The sequence below is a fragment of the Echiichthys vipera genome (assembly GCF_963691815.1).
Source record: "Echiichthys vipera genome assembly, chromosome: X".
NCBI classification, from domain to species: Eukaryota; Metazoa; Chordata; class Actinopteri; order Perciformes; family Trachinidae; genus Echiichthys; species Echiichthys vipera.
The window spans coordinates 14,699,702-14,717,147 of NC_139825.1; the positions used below are offsets into that span (position 1 = coordinate 14,699,702).

General features: G+C 43.8%; 1 protein-coding gene across 1 annotated transcript in view; it reads right to left on the minus strand.

Moving 5' to 3' along the window:
• The window catches only part of magi3b (membrane associated guanylate kinase, WW and PDZ domain containing 3b), a 152,172-nt gene that overhangs the window by 41,494 nt on the left and 93,232 nt on the right, over positions 1-17,446 (minus strand). The window contains exon 2 of the mRNA XM_083938869.1: positions 10,766-10,882. Coding sequence (XP_083794995.1) covers positions 10,766-10,882 — 117 coding nt within the window. The remainder of the gene's footprint in view (positions 1-10,765; positions 10,883-17,446) is intronic.

Here is a 17,446-nt window from a genome sequence, read left to right on the forward strand (position 1 = left end):
CAATCACAAATATCAAATTACATGCAGTTGCATACATTAAACTAAGATATTCAAACCATTTTAACATTTTTGCATGACCTTTTGGAAAGATATGTGCTTCTTTTCCTGCACAAATAGCCATGTTGCACACCAGATAATCTAACACAGACAGTAATTACTACATTGACTTAACATTAACTACAACTTGAAATTTGAAATGAACCTGACTTGATGAACCTGAACTCCACACAGAAAAGATTATCAACTGAAGCCTGGAATGTCTTTCTATAAGATGCAACCTATGTATCAGGATCAGAGTTTAATGACTGAACACTCCTTTGTAATTTGACCATCAGTGTACCTGCGTGCAACACAGCAACAGCAACTGGGTGTTGTTTTAATTATACATTCAAGAAATGTACTAAACTGTTCTATGACTGTATACATATGTTGAACTGAAAACTTAAATAGCATATTCTGGTACAACTATGATTGGATCTCATTGAAATATTTTGTTGCATTTCCTAAGTACACTTCTTGACACTTTCGCCAATTAGCAGTGAGGCCGCTGCACAGATTGTGGTGGCCCAATGGCCTATTAAGTAACTTTATGTTGGCATTCTTTTTTGTTTTTTCCCCTCTTATATTTTCTCACTAATTGGACTGTGACAGCTAATGTGCACCAGAGCAGAGGAGAAAACACACAGAAAAAGAAAGAAAAAAAAACAAACATCAGAGAAGCCCCCTTCCACAGTGTGCCTTGATACCACATTTGTGTTACCAAAAGCATTTGACAGTGCATAGTGAGTGAGAATGCCGGCCTCTGCTGCTTCTCATTACCAACTTGTTTGCCTGCCTGTGTTTGCTTTGGTCACTCAAAAATGTCCCCTGTAGCCCAATTACTTGAGCCATAGTTAGGAACCTGCCAAGTATCTCCCTGAGCCATCATCCTGGATCTCACACCAATATATAGCATAAGCCTCCAATTGGGGATCAGTTGCTGACAATATAATGAGGCCTTGCTGAGCTTTGAGGGTAGATCCGACTGAAAGCAGCAAATCTTTTACAGCAGAAATAAAACTTGTCATATTTTCCTTTTCAAAACAGGCGTTGACACTTTGGATATGCCTTCAAATAAACTGTCGGATGCTGGTCCTTCAAACGAAATGCCCAGCGTGTGTTGAAAAAGGTGCAGTCGATTCACTGCTGTTAATTAAACCATCAAGAGAGGAATGTGGATATAGAGAGGCTTTATCAAAGTATACAAAGCCTTTCTGACAGAATACAAAGTTATACACGGTGTTGGTTAATACAGCAGGGAATGTATTTGTTTTGTGCAATGCTGGTAAAGGAGAACATATTACAGTATTAGGAAATACACTTATGCCTACCAGCTCATTTAAAACTCACTAATGAGCATGTTATACCGTATCTTGTTTGTTTAATCTGTGCAAAAAACAAAGTGTAAAAAAGGACAATTCAATTTCTACTCGTTGCCTGGCAACCTCACAATGACGACAAGTCACTTGGTGCAATGCCAAGAAATAGCCTGGCACATAAAACAAAACTTGTCATTTTTACACTTTAACTAATGAGAGATACTATGGCAATTGTAGTGAGTTTAGAGGGACTGATTTGCAGATTTTGTCACCTTTGGACAGAGCCAGTTTCCCTGATTTCAGTCTTTATGATAAGATAACTGACTGCTGGTTGTATCTGTGTATTCGCCGGACAGACAGTTGGCATTGTTTGCCTCATGCAACTCTTGGCAAGAAAACAAAAAAGTATTCCTATGATTTACCCCTAATCCAGTGGTGGAAGCCATGTGTTTATATGTGTCTGTGTGTGTTCTTTTTTTTCTGAACCGTCTGGACTGAGAGAATGTCACGATGGAAACATCCGAGGTAGGCAGACAGAAATGACAGGCCATAAATTTCCCATGGTGATTTTGTACATAGTTTTATGCTGGTACTTTAAAAAAAAAAAAAAAGATGGCTTAGGGCTTTGCTGTTGAAATGGCGACAAAGAAAGACGGTACAAGAGAGGAAAGAGGATCATTACAAAGCCAAAGTATTTTGGTCCTTTTGTGAAATGTTCGCTTTTAAGACATGGATTACTCTGCTGTTGGCATGTTGTAAAATAGAGAATAGCTATTAACATTTAATAAGAGATGCAACATCAAACTTCCACCTTATAGGAGAGTGAGGCAAAGGAGCATAAGGAGAAGAGAAAGTCCTCTCGTGAAATGGTTTGCATCTAAGCATGCAGAAAGATCACAGATGTATGTGTCCATGACATGTCCCAATTTGTCCCTGCATTTGTGTGTATGTGTACCTATGCCTGTGCATTGTGTGTGTGCATGGGTGAGAATGAGAAATTGTGTGAGATCAAACTCTTTCTGTCTATCTCTTATCTCAGCGGGAAGTAGAGGGACTTTTTGTGACCCCAGGCTCTTGGTCCTCCTTTTGTCCTCTGAAGAGCTCTTGAGAGCCTCCTCTGGCGTTTTCGAAAGAATCCAAATGAGATGAAGCCTGTCCAAAGACCCAGTGAAGGGTCTTGGATTTACCACGCACGCACGCACGCACGCACGCACGCACGCACGCACGCACGCACGCACGCACGCACGCACGCACGCACGCACGCACGCACGCACGCACGCACGCACGCACGCACGCACGCACGCACACACACACACACACACACACACACACACACACACACACACACACACACACACACACACACACACACACACACACACACACACACACACACACACACACACACACACACACACACACACACACACACACACACACACACACACACACACACACACACACACACACACACACACACACACACACACACACACACACACACACACACACACACACACACACACACACACACACTCTTAGCTGTCCATCGTTTCCGAAGATGACGCTTGCTCCAGGGATTGGGTTGGGGAAGGGTGGGTGGGGGGGTTGGGGTGGGTCAACGACGTTGCCGCTGGTGCCACTTCTCGTGGGCGAAGAGTCCGATCCTTGAGCCGCACACTCGCCCGCAGATGGAACACGGGAACCCAGATGCCAGGGGAACACCAGCCGCCCGCTGGTGTCGCTGGGTGCGCCTCTCAGATCTTCTGTCTTGGTTTGTTTTGTGTATCTGAGACACTGCCGTGGCACAGGTTCCCTGCCAGGCAGATCTGTTGGTGGCCAGGTTTTCAAGCTGAGTGAGGGGGATATTCGCTCGCTTAAGGATGTCCCTGGTGTAGTCAGTAAAGCGCCGCTTTTGCCCTCCAGCGGAGCGCTTTGCGCCCAATAGTTGGCTATAGAGGACTTGGCGGGGCAGGCGGTGTTCAGGCATGCGTATAATGTGCCCTATCCAGCGCAGGTGTCTTTTGGCCACAGCTGCTTCCATACAAACAGAGCCAGTGTTGTGGAGGATGTCTGTATGGGGCGTTCGATCCTCCCAGGACAGACCCTGGACCTTCTGTAGGCAGCGGATGTGGAAGGCCTCTAGGTTGGTGATGTGCTGACGGTATGGGGTCCATGACTCTGCCCCGTAGAGCAGAGTGGAGAGACAAACAGCATTATACACAGCAACCTTGGTGCTGACCTTCAGGTTGCGGTTTTCAAAAACCCTGCTGCGCAGGTGTCCAAATGAAGATGAGGCTTTATTGATCCGGGTGTGTATTTCTTTGTCAAGGGAGCAGCATGAGGACAGAGTGGACCCAAGGTAGGTGAAGTGATCCACTGTTTTAAGTGGGACACCGTGTATGTGAAAACTGGGGGGTGTGGGGGCGGGAGTGGTGAGATGGGACATGACCTCGGTCTTTTGAGTGTTAACCTGTAGGCCAAAGGATTGGTACAGACTGGATATTGTGTTGAGGGCATGTTGCATAGAGTCTGGGCTGTGAGCTATGATGGCACAGTCATCAGCATACTGAAGCTCACAGATTTGGCGGGTTGTTGTCTTGGTGTGGGCCTGGAGCCTGCGGATGTTAAAGAGGCTTCCGTCAAGGCGGTATTCCACATGGACACCGTCTTCTTGTCCCATGACCCGGTGGAAGAGGCAGGTTACGGCAGAGAGGAGGATGTTGAAGAGCACCGGAGCCAAGACACAGCCTTGCTTTACCCCAACGTTCACCTTGAAGGACTCTGACTGGAGTTCTCCTGTGAGCACTCTGGCTTGCATCCCATCGTGCAGCTGTTTTAGGATGCTGAGGAACCTGGGTGGAACCCCAAGTTTGGTGAGATGTTGCCAGAGCAACTCACGGTTGACGGTGTCGAAGGCTTTGCTGAGGTCGATGAAGGCTATGTAGAGGTCTTTGTGGTGTTCCCTGCTCTTCTCCAACAGCTGTCTCAAGACAAATACCATGTCTGATGTTGATCTGGTCTTCCGGAAGCCACACTGTGTTTCTGGGAGCACAGCTTCTGATATGTGCTCAACCAGTCTTCTGAGCATGACCTTGGTCAGGACCTTCCCTGCGATGGAGAGGAGAGATATTCCACGGCTGTTGCCGCATACTGCTCTGTCTCCTTTCTTTTTATAAATTAGCACAATGTTTGCATCCTTCCAGTCCTGTGGGATTGTCCCATGTTCCCAGATGTTGTGGATCAGGAGGTGCAGGCGACGTGTGAGGATGTATCCTCCGTGTTTGAACACCTCTGCAGGGATTCCATCGGGTCCAGCGCTTTTGTTGTTCTTCAGCCCTGCAATGGCTTGCTGGATTTCTGAGTAGAGTGGTGGGGTGTCCAGGTGTGTGGTTGATGGCAGGTCTGGGAGATTATCCAGGATATGTAGGTCGACTGGGTTGGTGTGGTTGAGGAGATCCTCAAAGTGATTTGCCCAACGGGCAAGAATCTGGTGCCGGTCCTTGAAAAGCGTGGACCCATCAGTTGATCGAACCGGGGCCATCGCCCGCTTCCTGGGGCCGTACAAGGCTTTTATGGCATCATAAAAGCCTTGGGTGTTGTTGCAGTCTGCCAGATTTTGGATCTCTTGCGCCTTTTGCACCCACCAGGTGTCCTCCATAGTCCGGAGGGCTCGCTGGACTGCTGTTTTTGCTGCAGCGAAGGTGGATTTGAGGGTGGGAGATCCAGGGCAGGACAGGAGAGCTTTGTGGGCCTCATGCTTGTTTTTTAGGAGTGACTGTATCTCAGCTGAGTTACAGTCAAACCAGTCCTGGTGACGTTTCCTTGACTGGCCGAGCGCCTCTAAGGCTGAGCTGTGAATAGCCTGGCGCAGGGCTGGCCAGTCGGCTGATTCCTCCGGGATGTTGTTGAGGTTTTCAGCAAGGAGCCGTCGCAGATTGTCTGTGGTGGTGGGGCTGTTGAGAGCTGTGCGGTTGAGTCTCTTGTGTGGAGCTGCCCTCGGGCCACGGGGTTGAATGCTCATGAGGAGTTTGGATCTGACCATGAGGTGGTCAGTCGAGCACTCGGCTCCACGCATGACACGGGTGATGAGGACATCTCTTCTGTCCTTTTGACGGACAATCACGTAGTCAAGGAGATGCCAATGTTTTGAGCGGGGGTGTTGCCAGGTGGTCTTGAGCTTGTTCTTCATCTGGAAGATGGTGTTGGTGATGACCAGCTGGTGCTCTGCACAGAGGGAGAGGAGTCTGAGCCCATTGTGGTTCATTTTCCCCACACCATGCTGGCCAAGAACCTTATTCCATACCAGGTGCTCTGTGCCCACTCTAGCATTGAAATCTCCCATGAGTATGAGCCTGTCCGTAGCCGGGGTTTTCTGTAGGATGGCATCAAGAGCTCGGTAGAAATCCTCTTTGGTGTTGTGATCGGCATCAAGAGTTGGTGCATATGCACTGATGAGGGTGGCGAAGCGTTCCTTTGCCAGGGGAATGCGCCACGTCATCAGCCTTTCATTGATGCCGATGGGGGATTCCGGAATGCGCTGTAGCAGTTTGGTCTTCACAGCAAAGCCGACTCCATGGTTGCGTCGAGTGCCTTCGGGGACCCCCTGCCAGAAGAAGGTGTACCCAGCACCAACCTCTGACAGGGACTCCTCTCCATGTAGTCTGGTCTCACTGAGAGCTGCAATGTCGATGTTGTATCTCGCAAGCTCCAGGGCCACCAGTGCTGTCCTGCGGTGGGGCCTGTCAGGAGTTGCAGTCAGGTCAAGTAGTGTGCGCACATTCCATGATGCTATTTTTAGCATATGTTTTACTTTAATTTTTCGACCGCGAGGGGGGATGCTCCGACGGTTGCGGTTTACCGTCCGGAGTATGGAGAGCAGGCAGTTTTTGGACCACCTTTTCTAGGTCCTTCCCCATCTCAGGGGTGAGCAGTGCGGGGCTGCTCAGTCGCAATGGAAGCTGCCGAAAGGATGCGCTGCTCCATCCCACAGTCCTAACGACCATCACTCCATTGCCGCCTGCGTGCATGGTTTGGCTAGACACTCCCAGCCACATCCTTGGCCTGTACCCACCGCCATTCCACAACGCCACAGGACTTTTTTGGGGGGAGGGGATAGGGGGGGGAAGGGGGGGGGGGGGGGCAAGAAAGCTTGCGCGTAGGTGAGGATTAAGGTGAGGGTGAGGGTGCACAGACCTCACTCCCACCAGCTTCACTCCTACCAGATTAACCTCCAGTGGCATGAGAGAACCCATGACGACCTTCGTCTGGCAGGAGCTGCAGGGGGCTGCCGGTGGTCCGGTCAGTCGGACTCCGCCTGTGCCTGTCCCCAGGTGCAGGTTTGTCTTCGGGGTTTGCTCCCCTAGACAGGCTGAGGGTCGTCCAAGGTCTTTATTGACCCTTCTGTTGCGCACCTGCCAGCACACGCTTTTCTGTTAGGGTCTGCTCCCTTAGCCTTTGTCTCAAAAGACTATCCCATAAGGCAGTGGGGCTATTTGCCCATAGCTGGGTCAGTGGTTGATGGGTGCCAGGGCGTGTCCACTGCATGGTGGACCTGCACACCGCATCTCTGGGGCCCACTGCTGCTCCCAGATCCCCTGCTGGTTCAGCCTGGAGCCGCAGGACACCAGTTACCGTGTGTGGCCACGAGGAGGCACAGCAGGGGTCTTGGTGAAGGAGAGGCTATGTACTGACCTGAGAAGACTTACGCACTCGGCTTCCTTTACGCAGGACTGGGTTGGCCAGCGGCAGGGACTAAGGGAGGGAAGTCACATGCATCTCTACATGCAACGTCTACCTAGCATGCTGCACTAGACGCACGCACGCACGCACGCACGCACGCACGCACGCACGCACGCACGCACGCACACACACACACACACACTTTTCTCTCCTATCCCTCCATTACAGTGTGCACACTCACCGCCTCTCTTTCATTTTAATTAAAACATTCCTGTTTCAGGTTTCATAACATGCCTAAAAGTAGAAACTAACACTTTGATTACAGCCCCAAAGTGTTGCAGCTCAGATGTACTGGCCCTGTGGTGCTGTAGACACACAAACAAGATCAGCTGCAGTTGTATGAGAGTACAGCAGTATGCCTGGTAGTTAAGTGAAGTGGACCATTGGCACAGTGACTGCTAATCCTCTTGCCTTCTGCCTTTGGGTAGAAATCAGATCTGCTTATTTATCATCAATTTGTGATGTTCAGCACATTAAAAAAATAGTTTTGTTGTGTAATTTGTAATTATATGGGACACCATTATTCCCTCAACCTGCCTGTATGCTTCTACCTAGAGTATTGATTTCCCACAATGAGAAAATAATTTCTCAAGCGTCTGTGCCAAAAATATGAGGAGTCAAGCATGTGCTCAGCACATTTACAGAGTGAAGCTGTCAGAGTAAAATAACTGCAGTAAGAGTAGACGGAGAGGGAGTATGGGAGAAAAAGCAACAGCCACAACAGGCACCTGGACCCCATACTGGTCCACCGTGGTTAATTCCAGTTTGACCAGAAGTCTGCAAAAGCATAATACAAAACAGAGCTTGAAATGCATGTAAAAAAAAATACATTTTTATGTACAATTCTTGAGTAAGGCAATCACCAATAGATCTGAGGTTTGGATTTTAAACTTCGCATTTTGTATATATTAATATAATATACTATTTCAAGGTATATATGTGAATACTGTATATTAATGCACTTAATTATACAATAGGGCTTTTTTTCAATCAAACATTAACTTCTTTCAAACATCAGAACTGCATACTTGTGTGATTAATTAATCTGTTTTGCTGCCTGTAACAGTAGTCTAGGGCTGGGCAATATAGGTCATTTTAATGTATCAAAAATTCTATATATCACAATATAGCTTGTTTTATGATAATTCAATAAATACAAATAGTCATTATGGAATAACCATGTGGTAATGGTTATTTTGTATACTCCTCTGTACATTAAACAGTAGACAAATGAAAAGTACGGAATATTTTCTCATTTTATTAAGAACATCAGTATATAATGATAGTCACATGCCATGTTTGGCTACTGGCTAGAAACTTTATTTTCGAAGATATGTTCCGTCATATCGCCTAGCCCTACAGTGACTCAGTGGGTCTAATTTCTACTTGTACTTGTCGTATTGACAATATAAAGAAAGCTGCAAACAGAAAGAGAAATCCAGTAAACTAAGTTTAAAAAAGGCAGGCATGGGTAAATGAAACAGAGAGGGTGCAGGATGGGAGACTGAAAGCGAGCAAGTGAATGATGGAGGTGCCGTCACTGTGAGAGTCCTGGTCTCTTGCTCATTAAGACAGTAATTCAAGCCGGGGTTTAGAGAGTCAGACTCATGCAGCGAGCCCAATGGCTGCTGATGATGAATGGTGGTGAATGTGGGTCGTAAAACCTTTACGGCCGCCACTATTGTACATGAAAAAAATAGAAGCCACGTTTGAAGTATTAGTTAAATTCAGGATGTGTGTACAGGTGGACGCGGCTGACAGAAAACAGTGTAAGCAAGTGTGTTTGAAGGAAAGAGAAGGCGAGAATGTCAAGTTGTCCTTGGAAGAGAAATCACTGATGAGTTTTGTAAACCTCTATAATCTGCTTTTGCCCATCCAAAGCTAAGAATGTGATTGACAGGTAGGCTATACGAAAAAAAGAGGGAGAGTAAGTGAAGGAAAAAAGAAGGGAAGAAGGACACAAAAATGATCTTGTACTTATTAAGTGCCTTTCTATTCTTCTGACTACTGAAACGGCTTTTTACCACTTTTTTGTCACATTCACCCCGTCAAATAGGCATTCACACTGATGGAAGAAGCTAACCATAAATCAAATTCAAACCACATTGAACACACAGCACTGGGAAGAAAAAATCCCAAAGAAATTAAATATACATGAAAGGTAAGAAGCTTACTACCCCAAAAAATGTCACATTTGTGCGACCATGTCCTCTCTGAACAAGATAAAGAGCAGCCCTCTGAGAGCAGAGAGCAGAGACACTGCTTGTTTGTGACAGTGCTGTGCCTAAGAGTCTGTCATCGCCTTAGGAGCATCTGCTCCGCATGTGACTAAAACCTTGACTATAGTCAAATACGGTGCTCCTCTGAGCAGAGTCACTCTTCAACAGGCCGTGGGAAATATTTCGGCTAAAATATCTGTGTGAACATCTTCACAGTTTCAGCATTACAGTCACTTCTCCTGTTGATACAATTACACTTCAACACATCAGCTTGTGCTTTACAGATACATTGCAATATCTCTTTAAACATCCGTAGAATGTTTCAGGGAGGAGACGGCTTAAATTCTGTTAGCTGTTCAGCCCGTAATAAGTGGAGTAGAAACGACCTAGCCTATATAAGCTGATGATCATCGTGAGTGTAAATTACAGAAGCAGCTGACAGAAGATGTTTACTCGAAAAAAAGTATTTCCAGAAAAATTTAATTTGGAGGCATTTGCACCATTTTGGCAAATGACCTGCATTTATGCAACCCACACAAAACATAATCAGTATATTCATTTGCACCTTTACTGTACTAACAGCCGTGATACTCTAATTTTGGTAATTTTCATGCTTTCATTTAAAAGATTACAAGCTCATGAAATCAAACCCAAGAAAATACAAAGGCGTCAGGCTGTATTGAGAAATGTGTTTGGATTTTTTTCTGAGCTCATGAAAGTGACATTTAACAACAGCAAGGTTTTCGCCTGCATCTTAAAAGCACATTGCACATAACTTATCCACTCCAAATACATTTTATGCAACAATCATAGACTACAAGACCAAAAAATATTGTTATGAAGTACTGGTTCAGTCCAGAGTACCGCCCTTTTTATGTATCCCTCCATTACTGATTTCAGCAAACACTAAGAGTTGGTGATGGCCCCACTGGGCAGAATGTCAGGGAGGGAAAGCAGAGTGGCAGAGGGGAAAGTAAAGGTTTTTTATGGAAAAAATATGGCTTTGATCACTGTGATGATACCACACAGCAGTAAATAAGTTACATGTGGGTTAGAGAGATGTCCTTGGTGGTGTTGCTCTAGGTGACATTGAGTGTCATACAGTGTATGTGTGTTTTTCAGAGTGTGAGACAGAGAGCTGTGAGAGGATGAAAATGTATGAATGCAGCGAGCATGTGTGTGTGTGTGTGTGTGTGTGTGTGTGTGTGTGTGTGTGTGTGTATATATACAGCTCTGTGTAGCATAAAAGAAAGAGAACACATTAGCGCTGTGGGTAGCAGTGTGATGCATACAGTACAGAACATCCTCATTGTTCCCCTCAGATGCTTCAGATAAAACATATATGCTCTGAAAATAGGTTGCATTCCTGGTTGGCTTTGTGCCTGCAGGTGCTTTTTAAGTTTAGTGAATGTGAGTTACTGGTGCAATCCTGTATGGTGTACTTACAGGGGATGGTGCGTAGGTAGAGGTTGTCCCGTATGATTTGTTGGAGCTTGTGGTCCAGCGAGCCCTTCTGAAACTGCAGACTGAGGTAGTGGCGCAGATCCGAGTTCAATACTTTACCTGCAAAAACAGAAGCAGAGGCAGGAAGGGTCAATAAAAACATGGCACTGCTCTCTCTGAAGGGTTTATGTCTAAAAGGAAATCTATCCAAGTGACATGTAGCCTCACAAAGTGGTCGATACCACAGAACTACATCATACGGTTTTACACTTGACAAAACAGTGAACCTTTTATAACATAAGTGTTTAATTTCCGGGTATTTTCACAGATATTGAGCGCATAATATTATAAAATAGTTTCCTTTCCGAGGGACTTAATTGATTTCTTACATCATCCAAAAAATAATTATATTCAGTTTAATTCAGTTCATTCCTGTTTTAGTTATTCCGTGATGGCACATCAATATCTAATTTTGGTATACTCTCTATTGATTCACAGGTACTTTGGCCAAACTCAGGTCATTTCAGAGAAAGAGAGAAAGAGAGAGAGAGAGAGAGAGAGAGAGAGAGAGAGAGAGAGAGAGAGAGAGAGAGAGAGAGAGAGAGAGAGAGAGAGCATTCTTATTGGCTCAGGACAGAGAGAGGGGTGTGGGAGAGCTGCAAGAGGATATCTCACTTTACACAGTAGTTTTGTAAGTGCAATTCACTGTCATTGGCAATCTGTAGCATTTAAGAAAATGTGTTCCAAACATTAAGGGTGTTAGCCTGCCAGCAGTGAGTAAATGATGAGGAGAAAGATAACAGATTCAAACTAGTCTCACAAATTGACAGTAGACTGTGGGATTTCGGGTCACTTGCTTGCATGGTGTGGTAGTACCATATTGGTAACGACTGCTGTGAAATGTGTGAGAGTCTGTTGTATATATTGCGTGTGTCGTGTATATTATTCTAGTATACGTCTGTGCGTACAGTATATATGACCACCTGTTCTGTCTAGCTTAGAACTTAAATCCTTGTTGATTCACCTTTTAATTCCAGTTTGATCAACGAGCGTGGATTGTAGATGAGGGGGAGGACGAAGGTTAAAAATATTTTTAAACTCTCTCTTCTGTTAAATCCATTTTAATCATTATCATCGTTAAATGAAGATTTACGGTACAAGAGAAGTTACAGAGGGAGCTTTTGGCCAATAAATACTTAGAAATGTGTTGTAGAAAAGGGAGCACAGCGCTTTACTGGAATGCTTTTTCTATTATTTCACATACTGAGTGAAGACAGCTTGTTAAAATGACCAAGAACAAAGTGGACTGACATTGGCTTAATTTATCTCAAGCAACAAATCTGAAATCCAAACTGCTGAGTGACAGATGATGGATGCCTTACGCTCTTTACAGTTTTAACAATCTCACACAAGCCTCAAAAACGTTTCACCAAAGATGCGCAACACCACAGCCTCAAAAGTGATGCGCCAGAGATTTTCATCAGAAAATCTGAAAAGATTTTGCCTTTGCTCTCAACTCCCAGAAGCCTTTGTAAAACAAAGCAAGTTCATGCAAAGTTTGAGGCAGAGGAAGACTTCAGAGTCGTCATACACAGGCAGTGGAAAAAAGTTTCTCTCGGAAAGAACATGATGAGGAGTTTGGAAAACAGGAAGAGATCTTCGGTGTCGGCCTGCCCTCAGCTTCACCGTGAGCCTCATCTTTTGACAGACGGGGAAGAGTAGGCTTTGAAACAGTCTGACTACACAGAAGTAATCCCTTTTTTTCAAAATTCTGTCCCTTATTCTCTCTCTGTCTCTCGTTCCCTCTCTGTTGCGCACACAGACCAAACTCTGCTCAGCATGGTTCCTCTCTGCATTGCTATGAATACCAATCACCAGGACTAAAGATGAGATCTTGCTACTGTAGACGTACTGTATATGCTAACAGAGAGAGGAGATGTCCTTGACTAGGGGTGATAGAATAATAATGAGCTCTGGGAAAATTTCAGCAAGCTTTCTCAACCCTCAAATTCACAGCACGAACGAATACAGGCCATTACTGTGACACCAAAGAGATCCTATTGTTTTGTGTTCTGAACATGCTCGCTTTCCAAGTTTTAGAGGCTGTTGTTGACTCACATCAAGTTGCCCTCATGTCCACAGGCCTCGCTGCCATCTGACGCCGTTTTCAGGGGCAATCATCCCGGCGGGCCTGGCTTTTCAGAATAAAGGTTGCACATTTACGGTCTGCCTCTCCAAAGAGGGCTGCATCACAGCTGGTCTAGCAGACAAACAGACTGAGACTGGGGAACCACGGACCAATCTGGCAACTTCATCTCAAAACTATCCCAGGATATCCTTTTTGTTCAAATTCAGCTGGCACACAAGGGAATCAACAGAGAAACAACAAACTACATGTGCTCCATATGCTTTCAGCTAGTGTCTTGTAGCATCCAAAAGAGGATTCAGCAAAGTTAACTTCAAATCAGAAAAACAGCCTCGTCTTGAAGCCAAAACATGTGAACTTCTGGGTAGTTAAACACAAGATGCATTTGCCATCATCAGTCGGTTGGTTATCCTGTTTTCTCCCAAAGCTAAACACTGTCTGTGGCACGTTATCTGCCTTTACAGGTATGTTCAGAATGTATTAAAGGGGACATTTTATGCTCAATTTTAGGTTCCTACTTGTATTTTGGGTTTCTACTACATGTTTACGTGCTTTATTTTTCTCATACTGTCTGAATATACCTGTATTCACCCTCTGTCTGAAACACTACATTTTAGCGCCTGTCTCTTTAAGACCCCCCTCTCAAAAAAAGCAGAGTCTGCTCTGATTGGTCAGTGTTTCTGGGTCTTCCACATCTGTGCTCCCAGGGCTTTCTTGCAGCTGGCGAATGACTGTAACGGCTTGTTTAAAGACACAGTTTGTGAATGAACGCTGTGTGCATAACTCCGTGGATTGAGCGATTTGATACTTTCCCACTATTTACCATCCTGCCATACCTGCTTTACGATTTTTTTAAAAACAAGCGAAAATCTCACATTTTACAGTATGAGAAATTGAAGGCGTGGTTTTTGCTGTCAAGGCAACTGTAATAGTCAAAAAGAGAGAGAGAAGAGTACCAAAGATAAGTGTAGTGAAGATTAAATATTTTCAAATACATGAGTAAAAGCTGCCCTTTTTCTTCTTTATTCTTTACCTTTTGCATTGATGCTGATACTTCAGCCTTAGAAACAGAATCGTCAACTCAGAAAATAGCAATTCAGAAATTAACACCTGCCATGCAACAGTAGCTAATAACAGTTTGAAACTATATCCTTTGAATGGCTTTGTTTTTTCCATGTCTATGTCTTGGTTCCTCCTCTTTCAATTTCCTCCCTGAGGAGTCTTCAAATTATTATATTTTTCTTCCAGTGCTAGGATGTTGAGCTTGTGCTGGGTCAGGGAATCATTGATGTTTTGCGTCTGTAAAGCCCATTGAGGCTTCGTATGTAACATTGGACTTTACAAATAAATCTGACAAGTTTTTCATCTTTTCTCTTTCTCAAAATCTCCCAGAGCATGAACCAATCACATTACATTTTACTCTACACACTGAACCCTTAGTTGGAGGCCCAAAACGTTGCATTTCAGATGATGAAACTCTCTCTTTGATGGTGAAAGAATGGTAGCATCCTCTTACTGTAACTCACACGTGCACACATCATGCCTGCTAACCATGCTAACCTTCAGGAGCCAACAGTCCTCAGCAGTAGACGTTTGTGACAGTACAGTATAAAGTTGCCAGGTGTCTCACTGTTAGACAGTATAAAAAAAGCATACTCAGTCACACTTCCCTGGATAAATAAAAGTGGGGAAAAGCATGCACACACAGACAGACACATATTGGTCTGATTTGTTCATTGCTGTACAAGTACAGTGCTACAGTGCAGCCTTTGTGGCTTCCTGGGTCCTGTTAGAGACTGTTAGTGAGGCTGTCAAATCAGAGTTTTTCATTCCTCCTCCCCACAGATAACACAGCCATTGTAGCAGGACTCATTTTTCTGTGACGGGGACTCAATGGGCTCTATTGTGCCCCATCGGCCATCCACTCACTTGTGGGTTATTTCTCTACAGCCAGCAAGGAAGATGAATATAAATCACAGTAACTATTTTTTTTACAACATACAATCAGAAATGGGGGATTTTGGTCTCATTTCTGTCATATCACTTTCTTTTGTATACTTTAAATTGTCTCCCTTTTTTCAAGTTAGACATAATTTGTCATTATTGATCTAATTCTATTATGACTGCAGTCAATGTGATGGCATAACATTATCCCTAATCTATTTTCTGTCAGTTACAGACTGAGATCCTCTGCTCTCCTCTGCCACCTTGTCATTTATGCATGACTTGACGGCCGAAAAGAGCAAGGTCAGCCACAGGAATTCCTCAGCATTGTAATGGTCTTACACCTGACATCAGCAGTATACTACTTTTTTTTTCAAAAACTCGAAGCTCACAGAGAATATCTGCAGTGACGGAAGCAGTGCCTGGCACTCCCAGTGAAGCGCCAGTCTGTGAACATCCTCACTTAGACTAACACCTCACACAGAAGCCACAAAATTAGATTAACACTCCATGCACAAGACATAACACACAAGCGCATGTCAAGCATCTGTTTCAAGAGACTTGTCTGTGAATGTTTTATACTCATTCAGTGCAAATGATGTATGAGCTGGGAAGACTGAAAACATGTCTTTTTTTAATTGAAAAGGGAGTCAAAATAAATCAACCTGCAGTTATATTAGTGATGTTCATTTCCTCTCGTAATTTACTTTATTTTTGATTAAATGTATTCATGGAGAGCCCCTTGAGGTGAACGATCACCTAATTTTCAAGGGGGTTCAACATAGAACACCAAAAAACAACAACATACCAACATGGTACAATCACAATGACAAACAATGTAAATAGAGGCTCTCATATACCCATCCACTCACACCAATCCCAAAAACCCAACTTTATTATTTAAGATTATGATTTAGTCTTTGGTTTAGAAGAAGATGAAGAAGATAAGGCAAAGGGAAAACACCCAAGAAAATAAACATGTCAGTTATTTTCTAAATTTCCCAGAATTTATTTAAATTAAAAGTTTTATATTTATACTTTAAAGTTTTACTTTTATATTGCATCTTATAAGTGCAAATCATTTTTAATTTTAAACATCTAAACTTCAGATTCTAACCAATTATTTAATTCTGATGTAATCACTCGACTGCAATTTAGAGGTTTCCTGAAAAGAGAAGAGAGCATGCCTCCTAGAATGAGTAGAATGAAACACAGTCTCAAAAGAATAGTTCGACATTTTTTGTTTTATTGCTGGGAGTTAAACCTGGGGCAGGCTGTATATTTTGGGTGTAGCTGAACGGAAATACATACAATTTCATATTGAAATTATTTGTTGTTCATTTTTTAATAAAGACTTTTGTACCTCCTCTTGGCTCGGTTTTAGGTTTTAGATAATATAGCCTATGACAGGAGACTTTGGCCAATCGCAGGTCATTTGAGAGAGAGAGAGAGAGAGAGAGAGAGAGAGAGAGAGAGAGAGAGAGAGAGAGAGAGAGAGAGAGAGAGAGAGAGAGAGAGAGAGAGAGCGAGCATTCCTATTGGCTAAGGACAGATCTGCAGGAAAAGGTTTCACTCCTTCAAATTCAGGCGTTTCTTTTTGCCTTCTGCAGTTTAAAATGAGAAGAAAGATAGACTACCATCTACAGTGTGTTATCAACATAGTATTTTTATTGTTTAATATGTACAATAATGGAGCGAAAGAGGAAATGTTGTGGTTTTTATACGATGTTTAATGCTGGTCTATTTCTTGGCCTGTAGCAGTTAATTAACTCCTGTTTCCAGTCTTCATACACTAACCGTCTGCTGACTGTAGCTTCATATTTACCATGAACACATAAGAGCAGTATCGTCTTCTCATATAACTCTCGGGAGGAAAGCAAATATACATATTTCCCAAAATGTTGGATTATTCATTTAGGAGCACAGCTGTGCATGGAAAATATTTGTATTCTCTTGATGTTTTGTCTTTTCTCCAAACATAGTGAAATGTGAGCAGACACCGGGTTTCTTTTGTGACATTTCGTTCTGAGGCATTCTTCCCGAGGCCCGTGGAACATCCACAGAGAGTTCATTATCTCTGTTGTCTGACTATCACTTAATTAGCAGTCTTTTGAATAGGGATTATGTCATCCGGTCTGGTTCTGTTCCCCGACACCTTTCTCAGTGTGGTCTTCTCATAGGAGAGACTAAAGGCAGGAATTCCACACATTTTGCCGAAATACATTTGGAAAGTCAAGGTGTGAAACGTGTACTTGGAATGCAATCTCTGTCTCGTTTCTTCTCTTTCTCTCTCTAATAGAAACCCATGGACTTGAAGAAAATTGCTGTAATGCAACATCCATTATACTTCCATTCAAAGATCTTAACAAGTAGAGGAGGAACAGATCTGTCCACATTTACTTTATAAAAAGGAATATGGTGCTTTGTTATCTACTGTTAAAAGTAGCTATTTATTTCACAGACTCACTACTACACAATCCGTAATCCTAGCTGAACTATTGGTGGGTCAACAATAAAAAAAAAAAAAATCCGCAAGCTCTTCAAATAACAACAAAATACATCCTCTGTAATATCCCTGTAGACTGGCACGTGAG